Source organism: Pavona decussata, unplaced genomic scaffold (genome assembly GCF_977016875.1).
Source record: "Pavona decussata unplaced genomic scaffold, jaPavDecu1.1 SCAFFOLD_195, whole genome shotgun sequence".
Lineage (NCBI taxonomy): Eukaryota > Metazoa > Cnidaria > Anthozoa > Scleractinia > Agariciidae > Pavona > Pavona decussata.
In genome coordinates, this window is record NW_028145604.1 from 1,436,009 (window position 1) to 1,451,908 (window position 15,900).

Here is a 15,900-nt window from a genome sequence, read left to right on the forward strand (position 1 = left end):
GGGTGGAAGTCAGACCAAAATGCATAGTCTATAGTATTAGGTTGAAAATTAGCCCAAAATTCATAGTCTATAGTATTACGATGAAAATCAGACCGAAATCAATAGTGAATAATATCAGAAGGAAAATCAGCTCAAAATCCATAGTGTATAGTATTAGCATGATAATAAGGCAAAAATCCATAGTCTATAGAATTAGGTTGAAAATCAGACCAAAATGCACAGTCTACAGTATTAGGATGAAACCTGGGCCAAAATTCGTGGTCTATAGTATAACGATGAAAATTACACCAAAATCCATAGTCTATAGTATAAGGATAATTATTAGACCAAAATTCGCAGTCTATAATATTACGCTGAAAATTACACCAAAATCCATAGTCTACAGTGTTAAGGTGAAAATCAGACGAAAATGCATGGTATATAGTATTAGGATGAAAATTAGGCCAAAATTTACAGTCTATAGTATAACGCTGAAAATTAGGCCAAAATCCATAGTCTATAGTAATAGGGTAAAAATCAGACCAAAATACATAGTCTATGGTATTAGGATGAAAATTACGCCAAAATGGTGAAAATAAGACCAAAATGCCTAGTCTATAGTATTACAATGAAATTTAGGCCAAAATTCATGACCTATAGTATTAGGGTGAAAATCAGACCAAAATGCATAGTGTATAGTATTAAGATAAAACTTAGTCCAAAATTCATAGTCTATAGTGTTGTGATGAAAATTAGGCGAAAATCCATAGTCTATAGTATTAGGGTAAAAATCAGACCAAAATGCATAGTCTATAGTATTAGGATGAAGCTTACCTCAGAATTCATAGTTAGTACTATTACGATAAAAATTAGGCCAAAATCCAAAGTGTATAGTATTAGGATGGAAATTAAGGCCAAAATCCATAGACTATAATATTAGGGTGAAAATCAGACGAAAATGCATAGTCTATAGTATCACGATGAAAATAAGGTTAGAATTCATAGTGTATAGTATTACACTAAAAATTAGCCAAAAATCGCTTCTGCATACTATCAGGATGGAAATTAGGCCAAAATCAGACCAAAATGCATCGTCTATAGTATTAGGATAAAAATTAGGCCAAAAATTAAAGTCTATAGTATTACGCTTAAAATCACGATAAAAACCCCTAGTCTATAGTATTAGGGTTAAAATCAGACCAAAATGCATGGTGTATAGTATTAGCATGAAAATTAGACCAAAATAAATCGTCTATAGTATTAGGATGAAAATTAGGCCAAAATCCATAGTCTATAGTATTAAGGTGAAAATCGGACCAAAATACCTAGTCTATAGTATTAGGATGAAAATTAGGCCAAAATGCATAGTCTATAGCACTGGGATAAAAATTAAGCCAAAATCTATAGTCTATAGTATTAGGGTGAAAATCAGACCAAAATGCATAGTCTATAGTATTAGGATAAAAATTAGGCCAAAATCCATAGTCTATAGCATTTCGGTGAACGTCAGACCAAACTGCATAGCCTATAGTATTAGGATGAAAATTCGGCCAAAATTCATAGTCTATAGTATTAGGATGAGACTTAGGCCAAACCTCGTAGTCTATAGTATTAAGATAAAAATTAGGCCAAAATTCATAGGGTATAGTATTAAGATTAAAATTAGGCCAAAATTCATAGTCTATAGTATTAGGGTAAAAATCAGACCAAAATGCATAGTCTATAGTATTAGGATGAGACTTAGGCCAAAATTCGTAGTCTATAGTATTAAGATGAAAATTAGGCCAAAATGCATAGTTTATAGTATTTGGGTGGAAGTCAGACCAAAATGCATAGTCTATAGCATTAGGATGAAAATTAGCCCAAAATTTATAGTCTATAGTATTACGATGAAAATCAGACCAAAATCAATAGTGAATAGTATCAGAAGGAAAATCAGCTCAAAATCCATAGTGTATAGTATTAGCATGATAATAAGGCAAAAATCCATAGTCTATAGAATTAGGTTGAAAATCAGACCAAAATGCACAGTCTACAGTATTAGGATGAAACCTGGGCCAAAATTCGTGGTCTATAGTATAACGATGAAAATTACACCAAAATCCATAGTCTATAGTATAAGGATAATTATTAGACCAAAATTCGCAGTCTATAATATTACGCTGAAAATTACACCAAAATCCATAGTCTACAGTGTTAAGGTGAAAATCAGACGAAAATGCATAATGTATAGTATTAGGATGAAAATTAGGCCAAAATTCATAGTCTATAGCATTAAGGTAAAAATCAGACCAAAATGCATAGTATATAGTATTAGGATGAAAATTAGGCCAAAATTTACAGTCTATAGTATAACGCTGAAAATTAGGCCAAAATCCATAGTCTATAGTAATAGGGTAAAAATCAGACCAAAATACATAGTCTATGGTATTAGGATGAAAATTACGCCAAAATGGTGAAAATAAGACCAAAATGCCTAGTCTATAGTATTACAATGAAAATTAGGCCAAAATTCATGGCCTATAGTATTAGGGTGAAAATCAGACCAAAATGCATAGTGTATAGTATTAAGATAAAACTTAGTCCAAAATTCATAGTCTATAGTGTTGCGATGAAAATTAGGTGAAAATCCATAGTCTATAGTATTAGGGTAAAAATCAGACCAAAATGCATAGTCTATAGTATTAGGATGAGACTTACCTCAGAATTCATAGTTAGTACTATTACGATAAAAATTAGGCCAAAATCCAAAGTGTATAGTATTAGGATGGAAATTAAGGCCAAAATCCATAGACTATAATATTAGGGTGAAAATCAGACAAAAATGCATAGTCTATAGTATCACGATGAAAATAAGGTTAGAATTCATAGTGTATAGTATTACACTAAAAATTAGCCAAAGATCGCTTCTGCATAGTATCAGGATGGAAATTAGGCCAAAATCAGACCAAAATGCATGGTCTATAGTATTAGGATAAAAATTAGGCCAAAAATTAAAGTCTATAGTATTACGCTTAAAATCACGATAAAAACCCCTAGTCTATAGTATTAGGGTTAAAATCAGACCAAAATGCATGGTGTATAGTATTAGCATGAAAATTAGGCCAAAATAAATCGTCTATAGTATAGGATGAAAATTAGGCCAAAATCCATAGTCTATAGTATTACGGTGAAAATCGGACCAAAATACCTAGTCTATAGTATTAGGATGAAAATTAGGCCAAAATGCATAGTCTATAGTATTAGGATCAAAATGAGGCCAAAATCCATAGTCTATAGTATTTCGGTGAAAGTCAGACCAAACTGCATAGCCTATAGTATTAGGTTGAAAGTTAGGCAAAAATTTATAGTCTATAGTATTAGAATGAAATTTAGACCAAAATGCATAGTCTATAGTATTAGGATGAAAATTAGACCAAAATGCATAGTCTATAGTATTAAGATAAAACTTAGACCAAAATGCATAGTCTATAGCATTAGAATGAATATTAGACCAAAATGCATAGTCTATATTATTAGGATGAAAATTAGACCAAAATGCATAAACTTTAGTATTCGGATGAAAAGTAGACCAAAATGCATAGTCTGTAGTATTAGGATAAAAATTAAACCATAATGCATAGTCTATAGTATTAGAATGAAAATTAGACCAAAATGCATAGTCTATAGTATTAGGATTAGAGTTAGACCAGAATGCATAGTCTATATTATTAGGATGAAAATTAGACCAAAATGCATAGTCTACAGTATTAGGATAAAAATTAGACTATAATGCATAGTCTCTAGTATTAGGATGAAAATTACACCAAAATGCATAGGCTATAGTATTAGCATGAAAATCAGACCAAAATGCATAGTCTATAATATTAGGATGAAAATTAGACCAAAATATATAGTCTATGATATTAGGATGAAAATTAGGCTAATAGGCATAGTCTGTAGTATTTCGCTGAAAATTAGGCTAAAATCCATAATCTATAGTATTAGGGTGAAAATCAGACCAAAATGCATAGTATATAGTATTAGGATGAAAATTAGGCCAAAATTGATAGTCTATCGTATAACGCTGAAAATTAGGCCAAAATCCATAGTCTATAGTATTAGGGTAAAAACCAGACCAAAACGCAGGGTCTATAGTACTAGGATAAAAATTAGGGCAAAATCAATAGTGTATAGTATGTGGGTGAAAATTAGACCAAAATGAATATCCTATAGTATTAGGATGAAAATTTAACCAAAATGCATAGTCTATAGTATTAGGATGAGAATCAGATTAAAATGCATGGTCTATAGTATTAGGATGATAATTAGACCAAAATTCAGTATTTAGTATTACGATGAAAATTAGACCATAATGCATAGTCTATAGTTTTAGGATGAAAATTAGGCCAAAAGTCATAGTCTATAGTATTACACTGAAAATTAGGCTTAAGTCCATAATGTATAGTATTAAGGTGAAAATCAGACTTAAATGCATAGTGTATAGCATTAGAATAAAAATTAGGCCAAAATCCATAGTTTATAGTATACCGCTGAAAACTAGGGCAAAATCCATAGTCTATAGTATTAGGGTGAAAACCAGACCAAAATGCATAGTCTATAGTACTAGGATAAAAATTAGGGCAAAATCCATAGTCTATAATATTAGGATAAAAATATTAGGCCAAAATTCATAGTCTATAGTACTAGGATAAAAATTAAGCCAAAATCAATAGTGTATAGTATGTGGGTGAAAATCAGACCAAAATGAATAGCCTATAGTATTAGGATAAAAAATTACACAAAAGTTCATAGTCTATAGCATTAGGATGAATATTAGGCCAAAATTTATAGTCTATAGTACTAGAATAAAAATTAAACCAAAATCAATAGTGTATAGTATTTGGGTGAAAATCAGACCAAAATGCGTAGTATATAGTATTAGGAGGAAAATAAAGCCAAAATTCAAGTCTTTAGTATTACGCTGAAAATAAGGCCAAAACCCATAGTTTATAGCTTTACGGTGAAAATCAGACTATATGCATAGTGTATAGTATTACGATAAAGAGTAGGCAAAAAAACCATAGTCTATAGTATTCGGGAAAAATCAGACTAAAATGCATTGTCTATAGTATTAGGATGAATATTAGGCCAAAATTCATAGTCTATAGTATTAGGGTGAAAATCAGACGAAAATGCATAGTGTATAGTATTAGGATTAAAATTAGGCCAAAATTCATAGTCCATAGCATTAGGGTGAAAATCAGACCAAAATGCATGTTAGTATATAGTATTAGGATGAAAATTAGGCCACAATTTATAGTCTATAGTATTACGCTGAAAATTAGGCCAAAATCCATAGTCTATAGTATTAGGGTGAAAATCAGACCAAAATGCAGAGTCCACAGCACTAGGATAAAAATTAGGTCAAAATCTATAGTCTATAGTATTAGGGTGAAAATCAAACCAAAATGCATAGTCTATAGTATTAGGATGAAAATTAGGCCAAAATTCATAGTCTATAGCATTAGGGTAAAAATCAGACCAAAATGCATAGTATATAGTATTAGGATGAAAATTAGGCCACAATTGATAGTCTATAGTATTACGCTGAAAATTAGGCCAAAATCCATAGTCTACAGTATTACGGTGAAAATCAGACCAAAATGCATAGTCCACAGCACTAGGATAAAAATTAGGCCAAAATCCATAGTTTATAGTATTAGGGTGAAAATCAGACCAAAATGCATAGCCTATAGTATTAGGATGAAAATTAGGCCAAAATTTATTGATAGTATTAGGGTATAAATCAGACCAACATGCATAGATGCATAGTCTATACTATTAGGATGAAACTAAGCCATAATTCATAGCCTATAGCATAAGGGTAAAAATCAGACCAAAATGCATAGTATATAGTATTACGATGAAAATTAGGCCAAAATTGATAGTCTATAGTATTACACTGAAACTTAGGCCAAAATCCATAGTCTATAGTAATACGCTTAAAATCAGACCAAAATGCATAGTCTATAGCATTATGATGAAAATTAGGCCTAAATGCATACTCTATAGTATTAGGGTGAAAATCACACCAAAATGCATAGTCTATAGTATTAGGATGACAATTAGACCAAAATTCGTAGTCTATAGTATTATGCTGAAAATTGAAAGTTAGGCCAAAATCCATAGTCTATAGTATTACGCTGAAAATCAGACCAAAATGCATAGTCTATAGTATTACGATGAAAATTAGGCCTAAATTCATAGTCTATAGTATTAGGGTGAAAATCACACCAAAATGCATAGTCTATAGTATTAGGATGAAAATTAGACCAAAATTCATAGTCTATAGTATTACAATGAAAATTAGGCCAAAATCTATAGTCTATAGTATTACGCTGAAAATCAGACCAAAATGCATAGTCGATAGTATTACGATGAAAATGAGGCCTAACTACATATTCTATAGTATTAGGGTGAAAATCAGACCAAAATGCATAGTCTATAGTATTAGTATGAAACTTAGGCCAAAATTCATAGTCTATAGTATTACACTGAAAATCAGACGAAAATGCATAGTCTATAGTATTACGATGAAAATTAGACCAAAATTCATAGTCTATAGTATTACGATGAAAACTAGGCCAAAATCCATAGTCTATAGTATTAGGATGAAAATTAGTCCAAAATCCATCGTCTATGGTATTAGGATGAAAATTAGGCCAAAATTTAGTCTATAGTGTTAGGATGAAAATTAGGCCAAAATCCATAGTTTATAGCATTACCATGAAAATTAGGCCAAAATCCATAGTCTATAGTATTTTCACTTCATAAAACTTAGACAATCGTGTACTCTTTTTTAGTTTTCAAAGCAAGTGTTCTTGCGGCCCGTGTTATACTTCACTGTGGTTGACCTGGCGAACTCCAGTACACAACACGTACCCTGTGTTCGTGGCACTGGGAATGCGACATATCACCATCACTCTAAGAAAGTGACCAAAATCCAGAAGCTAGATTGCATAGTATTAACATGAAAATTGGGCTAAACTAATGGGAACACTACCACCACTCCAAAAGGGTGACAAAAAGCTGAAAATTGGAGTGTGTAGTATTAGGATGAAAGTTACCAACACTACCATCACTCCAAAAGTGCAACAACAAAAAACGTAAATTAGAGTGTACAGTATTAAGATGAAAATTAGGCTTAACTAATACGAACACTATCACCACTCCAAAAAGGTGACAAAAAGCCAAAAATTAGACTGTATTGCAACAGGATGAAAATTGGTCTAAACTGGTACCAATGTCACAATCACACCAGAAAAGCGACAAAAAGCCGAAAATTAGACAGTATAGTATTAGGTTGAAAATTGGTCTAAAGTAATACCAACACCACCATCACTCCAAAAGCGTGACAAAGAGCTGTAAATTAGACCGTATAGCATTGGGATGAAAATTAGGCACAATTAACACCAAAATCACTACTTGAAAAAAGCGACAAAAAGCCGAAAATTAGAGCAAGTAGGCTAAACTAATACCAACACCATCACCTCCAAAAAGTACAAAATAACCGAGGATTACAGCGTATAGTATTAGCTAAGGTTGAAAATCTAGGCTTATTAACTAACACCAACAATACCAACTGACTCCACCAGTAATTTATATCCTTCATTAGCTGCAATATCAGTGCTTTTAAGGATGATGCCTACTTTTGTTACTACGCAAACGTTCTGCACTTCTCAAGATACTCAGATTTCCTATGGGTGGTGCCTACTAAAATAATATGGAGAAAGCAGAACTTAGCAAGCGCTCTTGGTATCCAAAATGAAAACTGGGGGTAACCATGCATTTTCCAGAGACAATAAAGCTTCAATTTGGAAAAAAAGAAAAACGCCATACATTCCTTTATATTTTACAACTTTTTAGAATTATTGTTGCTTAATTATCTCTAAAAATGCATGGTTACCCCCAATTTTCTTTTTGGATTCCGATAGCCCTTGCTAAGATTCTGCAAGATCTTAAGATAAGATAAACCGCGCAAAAATACTTTTGTATTAGTAGGCAGCATCATAAAGCTTGCACCGTAGAATTCACTTACTTTTAAACAGTATGTGTAAGTTTTTACAGCTTCTTCCTCTAGATACCCGACAAATCTGTGACAAAATCGGGGGCTAAACATGTATGCTATGAAGAAGCAGTTCACAAATATACCTTCAGGAAGTTAGAAAAGAACAACAGATTAGGTGCACATGTAATATAACAATAATAATGATGATGATGATAACAACAGAAATGACTTTACTAATGTGTCAATCGAAATCTAGCAGAGGGAGTCCCATCTGCTATTATAGGGGACACCTAACTTTCTAAACAACCTATCTAAGATAAAAATGTATCAACATAAAATTGAATCAGAAACTACTAATAAAAACATACTACTAGTTATAAAACTCTAATGATAATAATCAAAACCTAAAAACCTGTGTATACAAATTGTGAATTGGAAAAATTAAAATCATGAATTGCATAGAATGAATGAATGAGAATGATGATTATTCTAGAAAGTGACGCAGGCATACTCGGAAGGAGCACTCGGATTTCTTTTTTCCGAGTATGCCTGCGTCACTTTCTAGAATAATCATCATTCTCATTCATTCACCAGGCTGGAAATATACCATCACATTTCTTTCATACTGACCACACGTTCGACATTCAAATCCTAGCAGTATGCAGGATGTTTGTCCTATGAACCTAGCTTAATGGCCTTAGCTCCCACGAGTCTCCTGTAGCTCAGTGGTAGAGCATCCGAACTAGTAATCGGAAGGTCTTAGGTTCGACTCCTGATAGGAGCACTCGGATTTCTTTTTTCCGAGTATGCCTGCGTCACTTTCTAGAATAATCATCATTCTCATTCATTCACCAGGCTGGAAATATACCATCACATTTCTTTTCAATAATGACAATGTCATGATTAGATGCTCAGGATGCAGCCACTGTAACTCCATAGACTGCTCTAGGTAAACATATACAGCAAATGAAAACATAACCAAACTTGTTCAAACACATGTAGACTGAAACGTCAGCCGTCTCCTCCCCCTAACCCACAGGGGACACCACCTGTGGGTTAGGGGGAGGAGAGGGCTGACACATGAAGACTCAAATCCAAAGTGCACATCAACAAACATTATGGTTAGAGCATGCACAAAAACTTGCTGTTGGTCTCTTGCTGAGGGAAACAGTGGATTCGAAAATTTACAAATGCTGCTGTGTAAAGAACATTTACAGTACAAACCTACATGTACATCTCACACACTTTTCACTTCACTAAAGTCCAAATCAAATGTCATGCAAAAGCATCTATCCAAAAGACATTTTTGGCTTGGTGACATAATTCCTAGCTGTACACGAGGTGCTGTTAACCCATATCAAACCAATATGGAGATTTAGAAACACATTTACAGCAAATGTTATTATTCAATTTTATGGAGAACTGAAAACAGCAAGTGCAGCATATCTGATGTGCGTAAACATGGTCACATGGACATTTCTGCCGTTTGCTGTAAACATGATTCTAAATCTCTGTATTGACTAGTAAATAAATAAAATATATTAAAGTGTATATGACACAAAATCTTTTATTAGCTTATTAGGAAGAGCTTTCAAAATGATGAAGAATGGCATTTATTTTATTGCGATAGCATTCTTGGTTGCCAAGTTATTCAAGATTTAGGCTTATGCAAATTAGACAACTTGTGACATCACAAGACTGACACAAAATGAAGGGAAATCACAAAAACTGGAATATCTCTTAAGCCTTTTTCTGTATAGAACTGAAACTTTGTAGAGTTGTTATACTCATCACAAAGTTTCATGATATGATCCACTATGACATTTCCATGGCAACACAATGGGCTCCAGGCCCTCACCATCCAAAGGATAAAATCAGAGTTTCCCTTCCCAAGAAGCGCTTTTTGCTCTTGATGTTTATTCAGTGGGTGTGAGGGAATAGGGACATTACGCAGCACAAGTATAAGAAATTCTGTTTGACTGTGGAGCAATAAATAAGGCATTTGTCATTTTGGGAAGGTAGAGGTCTGGTAAGGAGTACGTTGCTATGGTGACATCATAGCCACTATCACAATGTGTAGTTGTGTCAGCACATCAACCCTGCAAAATTTTAACCCTGTAGATGTAGTATTTGCGTAGATATTCCAAATTTTGTGATTTCCCTTCTTTTTGTGTCAGTCTTGTGACGTCACAAGTTGTCTAATTTGCATAAACCTAAATCTTGAATAACTCCGCAACCAAGAATGCTATCGTAATAAAATAAATGCCATTCTTCATCACTTTGAAAGCTCTTCCTAATAAGCTAATTTGCATAAACCTAAATCTTGAATAACTCGGCAACCAAGAATGCTATCGCAATAAAATAAATGCCATCCTTCATCATTTTGAAAGCTCTTCCTAATAAGCTAATAAAAGATTTTGTGTCATATACACTTGAAATAAATAAGAGCATTTATTCAGAAACGGTGTAAAAAGGATAAAGCAGCTTAATAACAAAGCTGATGAGGTCAGGTTTTACTCATTCTTTGAACTTTGTATTAAAAGAGTGCCTTCAGTCATTGTTGTTATTTCTGTGATTATTTTCATGCATCCTCACCTTGTGCTAAAAGTATAACACCCCTGAAGAGTATCCCAGGCTGTTTTAATTCCAATGCTGTCATCAAGTGCATCCGCTCATTCTCTGCTTCCTCTTGAATGTAAAGTTCAAAATTATGTAAATTTGTAATTTGAACATAAATTTTGTGCAAAAAGAGAAGAAAATGATTGACAAACTTGTCAGTCTGAACAAATTCACAAGCAATAATGAAATGAAATTGAAATATGAAATTTCACTGAATTTCAATGAAATTTGAAATATACAGTGAAGATCTCCAGAGAGAAACCACAAGTATGACAAGGAGTTTACCTACAATATGTGAGTGTTTTGTGTCAGAGGTAAAGGTAGCTAAAGTGGCACTACATGCCTAAGTGACCCACACGGCCAGAGCTTAGCCCGGTTTCTGTAGCATGAAGCAACTAGGAGTATTGCTACTCCCCCCTGGATGGGATGCTAGTCCATCGCAGTGTTACCACCAGCAGTATGTCGCCAGTACCCATTTATGCACCTGGGTGAAGAGAGACTGTGGTGAATACCTAACAATGTATGAATCCAGCCATGATCCCTTGTAAGTTTCCTCAGTGCGTGAAAGTGACGAGCCATAGCGGCAATCATCCCTGGTACACCTGCCACTGTCTCCAACATGATGATGCGACTGTTCAGACAAATCAAGAAAGAGTCATCAATATCAAGTGCTCATTATAACCCACCCATTTATTTCCGCGCGATTTTTTTTTGGCTGCTTTATGTCATGTGGTGCAAAATCACAGGACAGTTATTATGCAATAACCCCTTCTGCGTGATATTTGTCCTCCGATTATTTCCGTCAAAAAGAAACAAAGCCAGCGGAAAAAAGCCAGCTCAAGAGTTTCACCTTTTCACCTTTTGTTTATTTCACTTGACAGTTTGTCAAGTTTTGGTTCAATCACGGTGAAAATAAAGTTACCATAAACCAATCAAATGTACTTGTTTACGTCAATCGTGCGCATCCACCATCAGATCAACACTGGCTTTTTAACAAGCGGTTTTTGGACAATATGAAAATTAATGGGAGGGTTTTAAAATAAATAAACCGCTTTCTGGCTTGCTGGTATGTCGGATGTCCTTGGCTGAGAGATTGTCCTCAAAATTTCACATTTGCCCTCGAAGTTTCGCTTCTCGGCCAAATATTCATTTTTAGGACAGTCTCTCACCTGCGGACAGTATCAGCCAACATATCAGCCACCTGATCGAAGGGGTTTATTTACTAATTAGTCCTGATGTTTCATAAAACATTAATGACATGACCCCTCCCTACCAATCTTCAACAGAAAGGCAATTTAAGCATCATGTTTAGGTTTTATGACCATGTTTACCCTACATTTGGCACTTATTGTTAAAGGCCAGACTTACTTTGCACTATTCTCTCAGTGCTATGTACTCATTTTTTTCAAGAAAACATAAACACAAATCTCCTGTTTGCCAATATTTGCCGTAAACATGGTGCTTAATCTCTCTAATAGGCACACATTGTTGTTCCTTTATTTTTTTACTTACTTCAACCACTTGTTTTCAGTCATCTTTCCAACTTTGTACAAGGAGAAAATGTCAAATGCTATCCTAAGAAATTGCACAGAGCCATAGGCTAGCTGAAATCAAACAGGAACATCGATCTAAATTTAATAATTATATCTGGAGTGAAGTCAGTACATCTACAGTTCATATTCTGTCTGAATTCTTGACATGCTGAATTAGCCTAATTTGTGAATCGAGGAACATTTAGTAGAGGGACTAAAAGGAGAAATTTTGCTGTACTGTGAAGTATCTTTAACCCTATCTTGGTTTGGAGCCCCACCCCACCCCTCCAGAAATGACAATTCTGACAGAATCTTTTCTTAACTGTTGAGATGCCCTCCCAATAATTAGACTTCAGACTTCCTGAGTTAAAATGTATGTTAAGTATTGCTTCGTAACATAAAGCCTATTGTTAGACTAACAATCGGCTATTGTTCAGAAACAATTTACATCTAAACTTAGAACTTGGCTTCGTGAATCATGCCCCTTAACTTACGCAGGAGAAGGCTTAGTGGACAAGATACTGCAGTACTAACTAATAATCTGAGAGAACTTCTCACAACTTGTCTCTCCTCCCCTGTGCACATACCTTGTCAATTTTAGTGACTGTTTCTTGATGGGTGACCTCTACATCATTCACATCACGTTCTGACCTAAAAAGAGGAAAATTAAAATACTAAATGAAATTATCATCATCACCAGTTATTTCTCCTCCCTGCAAAAGGGCACAGTTAATGTAATAATATTATTTTATTCCAATCATCTGAAGAACAAGTTCCCCCAATTAGAAGAGATACATCATGAGTGCAACCTAAGCATCTGATTCCTTCAATAGTTATAACCATTTGCCTGATTCACTCACCAACTTTATATGTTAATTCCATGAAATATTAATTATATCTGCTCTCAAACCCAAAAAGCAAAGGGATAAAATATTACCACAAACAACCTCTGTTATATAAATTTTGATTTAGAAGCCCTATCAATACCAGTTTCACTTCATGCGCAGTCACTACTGTTGGATTAAGCTAAACATGTTTATCATATTTAGGCCAAATCTATCTTTGTGACAAATTAAATGTAGAAACAAGACAATTTCCACAAAAAAGGTATTCATTCCAAGATGACTTAATTGCTTTTGAACACTCCGAATGCAAAGCACTTTATTTTCAGACTTAATGGTTTAATTACACGGAATGCCCGCAGGGCATGACGTGTCTAGGTTTCGGTCGGGTATCTTTTTTTTCTTCATCATAGTCACAAATGTGCACATTAATTTATGCATTAAACTCTGTCCTCCCCTAGTAAGGATATATTGTTCTGATTGTCTTCAACAGAAGCGGCCCAATCAAAATCTATTTTTCAGGTACATATCACGAGAGAGGGGACCCACTCATCACTTCCTGTGTGACGTCAAATCATCATTTGATTTATTCATTAAAACTAGATTAAATTCTTCCCTCTCCCAGAAGGGATCTATTGTTTTGATTGTCTTGAACAAAAGCGGCCCAATCAAACTCCATTATCCACGCGTATCTCACGAGGGAGGGGACCCACTCATCTCTACTTGTGTGACGTCAAAACAAATCATCATTTGGAAAAGTTGTTTTTGTTCAATGGCGGCGACATGTCTGAATTTACGACTCCGGATCTGCCGTTTTCAGAGAGAAAACAAACGTTTTTCAAGCGGTAAATCGAAGTAATAACAGTTCTAGGTAGTACTCGAAAGTTGAAACGGTGGAAATTGGGAGAGTTCACAGCGAAGAAACTACGCTTTTACCAACAGATCGAAAAATTCAAAGCCAAGGAAGCTAGACCAGTTCAGCGGGGTCATGACGTTATTGCAGAGTTATTCCCGGTATGATTCCCAGTAACACAACAATAAAAATCACGCAGTCTCTCTGAGTAAAACCATTCAATTATTTCAATTGCGAAGGGAGGATACAGTTGACTATAAAAATAAGCAAAAAAACTGTATCTCTAAATTTATTCTTATTAGAAGGGAGGATAGTTTTTAAATATCTGCGAAACATATCATGGGGAAAAAATGGGACTGCATTATAAAGCATTCCGTGTAATGCCGATTAAGGGCATCTTGTTAATAACTTACACTCTTATTATACTATTTGGGCCAAGAGTCAGGTTAACATAGCTTCATGAGATTGTTACTTCCCAATTAAGAGTCATTACTTGAGGAACCTTGGAGTATGAACACATGCAAAAAAGAATAATTAATTGTTAGCTGTCTACAATCATCAGTCGAGTTTATTTCACCTACCAAATAGGGTGAGGCATCCTGTAGACCTCATTACCGGTAGTACGACTGCCATCTTCTGACTCTTCTTTCAAGGATTTTTCTTTAAAATGATGTAATGATTCCTTTTCCTTTTCCATGTGGATAGCACTTGTTGAAAACAGGCAAACCTGGTACCGGCGTACATAAAAAAAATTAAGCACAAATTCCACAAAGGGTGGAATCTGACGGACAATGATAATTCACCGTCTCCTTCCACCAGCCGTCCTGTTGCGTAAGCTCACTAATGAGAAATGAGACTGATTTGAGATAGTTTGGCCTGAATTAAAGTTCATGAGAATGAAGGTAAGTCCAGAAACAAAGAAATTAACTTATTTTTTGTTAGGCACCATGGGGCATTTGAACGGCTACTTTGTCCCAGCCAGGAGGCATTTGCCGATTTGTTTTCAAAAAGTCCTAATGCCCGGGGGTCGGCCTGTGGGGGGAGGGGGGGAGGATGGGAACAGCTGGAATTGACTGATGCATGCATAAGCTTACATCATTTTAGTTTATGTCATACATTCACGTTCAGTTTACGTAGCCAGTGCCTCTGGTTATTTAGGTACATTAAAAACTGAGATCTAGAAATAAGACTTAAGTGTTAATCAACTTGATTCACAGCTCATGACAACTGTCACGGCTTAATAACTTACCGTGATTTTTTGAGATGATAGAGGTCCGCCATTTGCAATTTGAATTCCAAACCGCGACAAACGACATCTCGGTCTAGAGGACCTGAGCAGGATTTTTATTGCTGGGGAGATAAATCTACGAGACTCCGAAAAAAACATTTCTCACGTTGGGTGAACTGTATTAAGAAATTGGCACCTCCACCTAGCCGTTTACAAACAGTACGACTTCGGCAAGAACGTCATGGTAGCTCACATATAACGCACTAAACCGAGGCTATTCTCTGCAAAAGAGAAATTACTGACGTCACCTCAATCTCGTTCCCAGTCTCCCTCTCCTCGGTCAGCCGACGACCTACCGCTGACCGAGAACAGCGTAGACTCTGGGTAAGACATTGACGTCACCTAGATAGTCCCCTTTGTGAGAGTGTTTCTTTCACATTCATTCATGTAAAGCTCGTTTAATTTTTCTTTCGATTTAGTGACTCCAGACTCTGGGTGCCAGCAACATTTCTTGTGCGGTTGTGTTTATAATTGTGGTTACTTGCCCTAACAGCAGTCGGTGAGTGAAGAGAGAAGGGGGAGTGCAGAATTTTAGAAAAATGGTCAAGTATCCGCTTAAAGGCTACACACATTGGACTTCAATTGTGATAACAGAAGTTCAACGCTTCAGAAACTTTTTGAGGGGTGTAATAATCAAAAAATGATTACCTTGTCATAGACGGTCAATAAAAATATGTAGGCGGGGGAGGGGAGGGGCAGTTCTTGAAACCTCCCTCTACATGAGGGTAATGGATACT

At 35.0% G+C, this 15,900-nt stretch overlaps 1 protein-coding gene across 1 annotated transcript in view; it reads right to left on the bottom strand.

The window, feature by feature from the left end:
• LOC146461651 (uncharacterized) overlaps nt 1–15,641 on the bottom strand; it is a 24,196-nt gene extending 8,555 nt beyond the window's left edge. The window contains exons 1-7 of the mRNA XM_085086528.1: nt 15,125–15,641; nt 14,457–14,602; nt 12,768–12,831; nt 12,161–12,252; nt 11,161–11,279; nt 10,625–10,717; nt 8,060–8,172 (exon numbers count right to left, since the gene is read on the bottom strand). Coding sequence (XP_084942654.1) covers nt 8,060–8,172; nt 10,625–10,717; nt 11,161–11,279; nt 12,161–12,252; nt 12,768–12,831; nt 14,457–14,602; nt 15,125–15,262 — 765 coding nt within the window. The 5' untranslated portion in view covers nt 15,263–15,641. The remainder of the gene's footprint in view (nt 1–8,059; nt 8,173–10,624; nt 10,718–11,160; nt 11,280–12,160; nt 12,253–12,767; nt 12,832–14,456; nt 14,603–15,124) is intronic.
• Nucleotides 15,642–15,900: the final 259 nt, after the last annotated feature.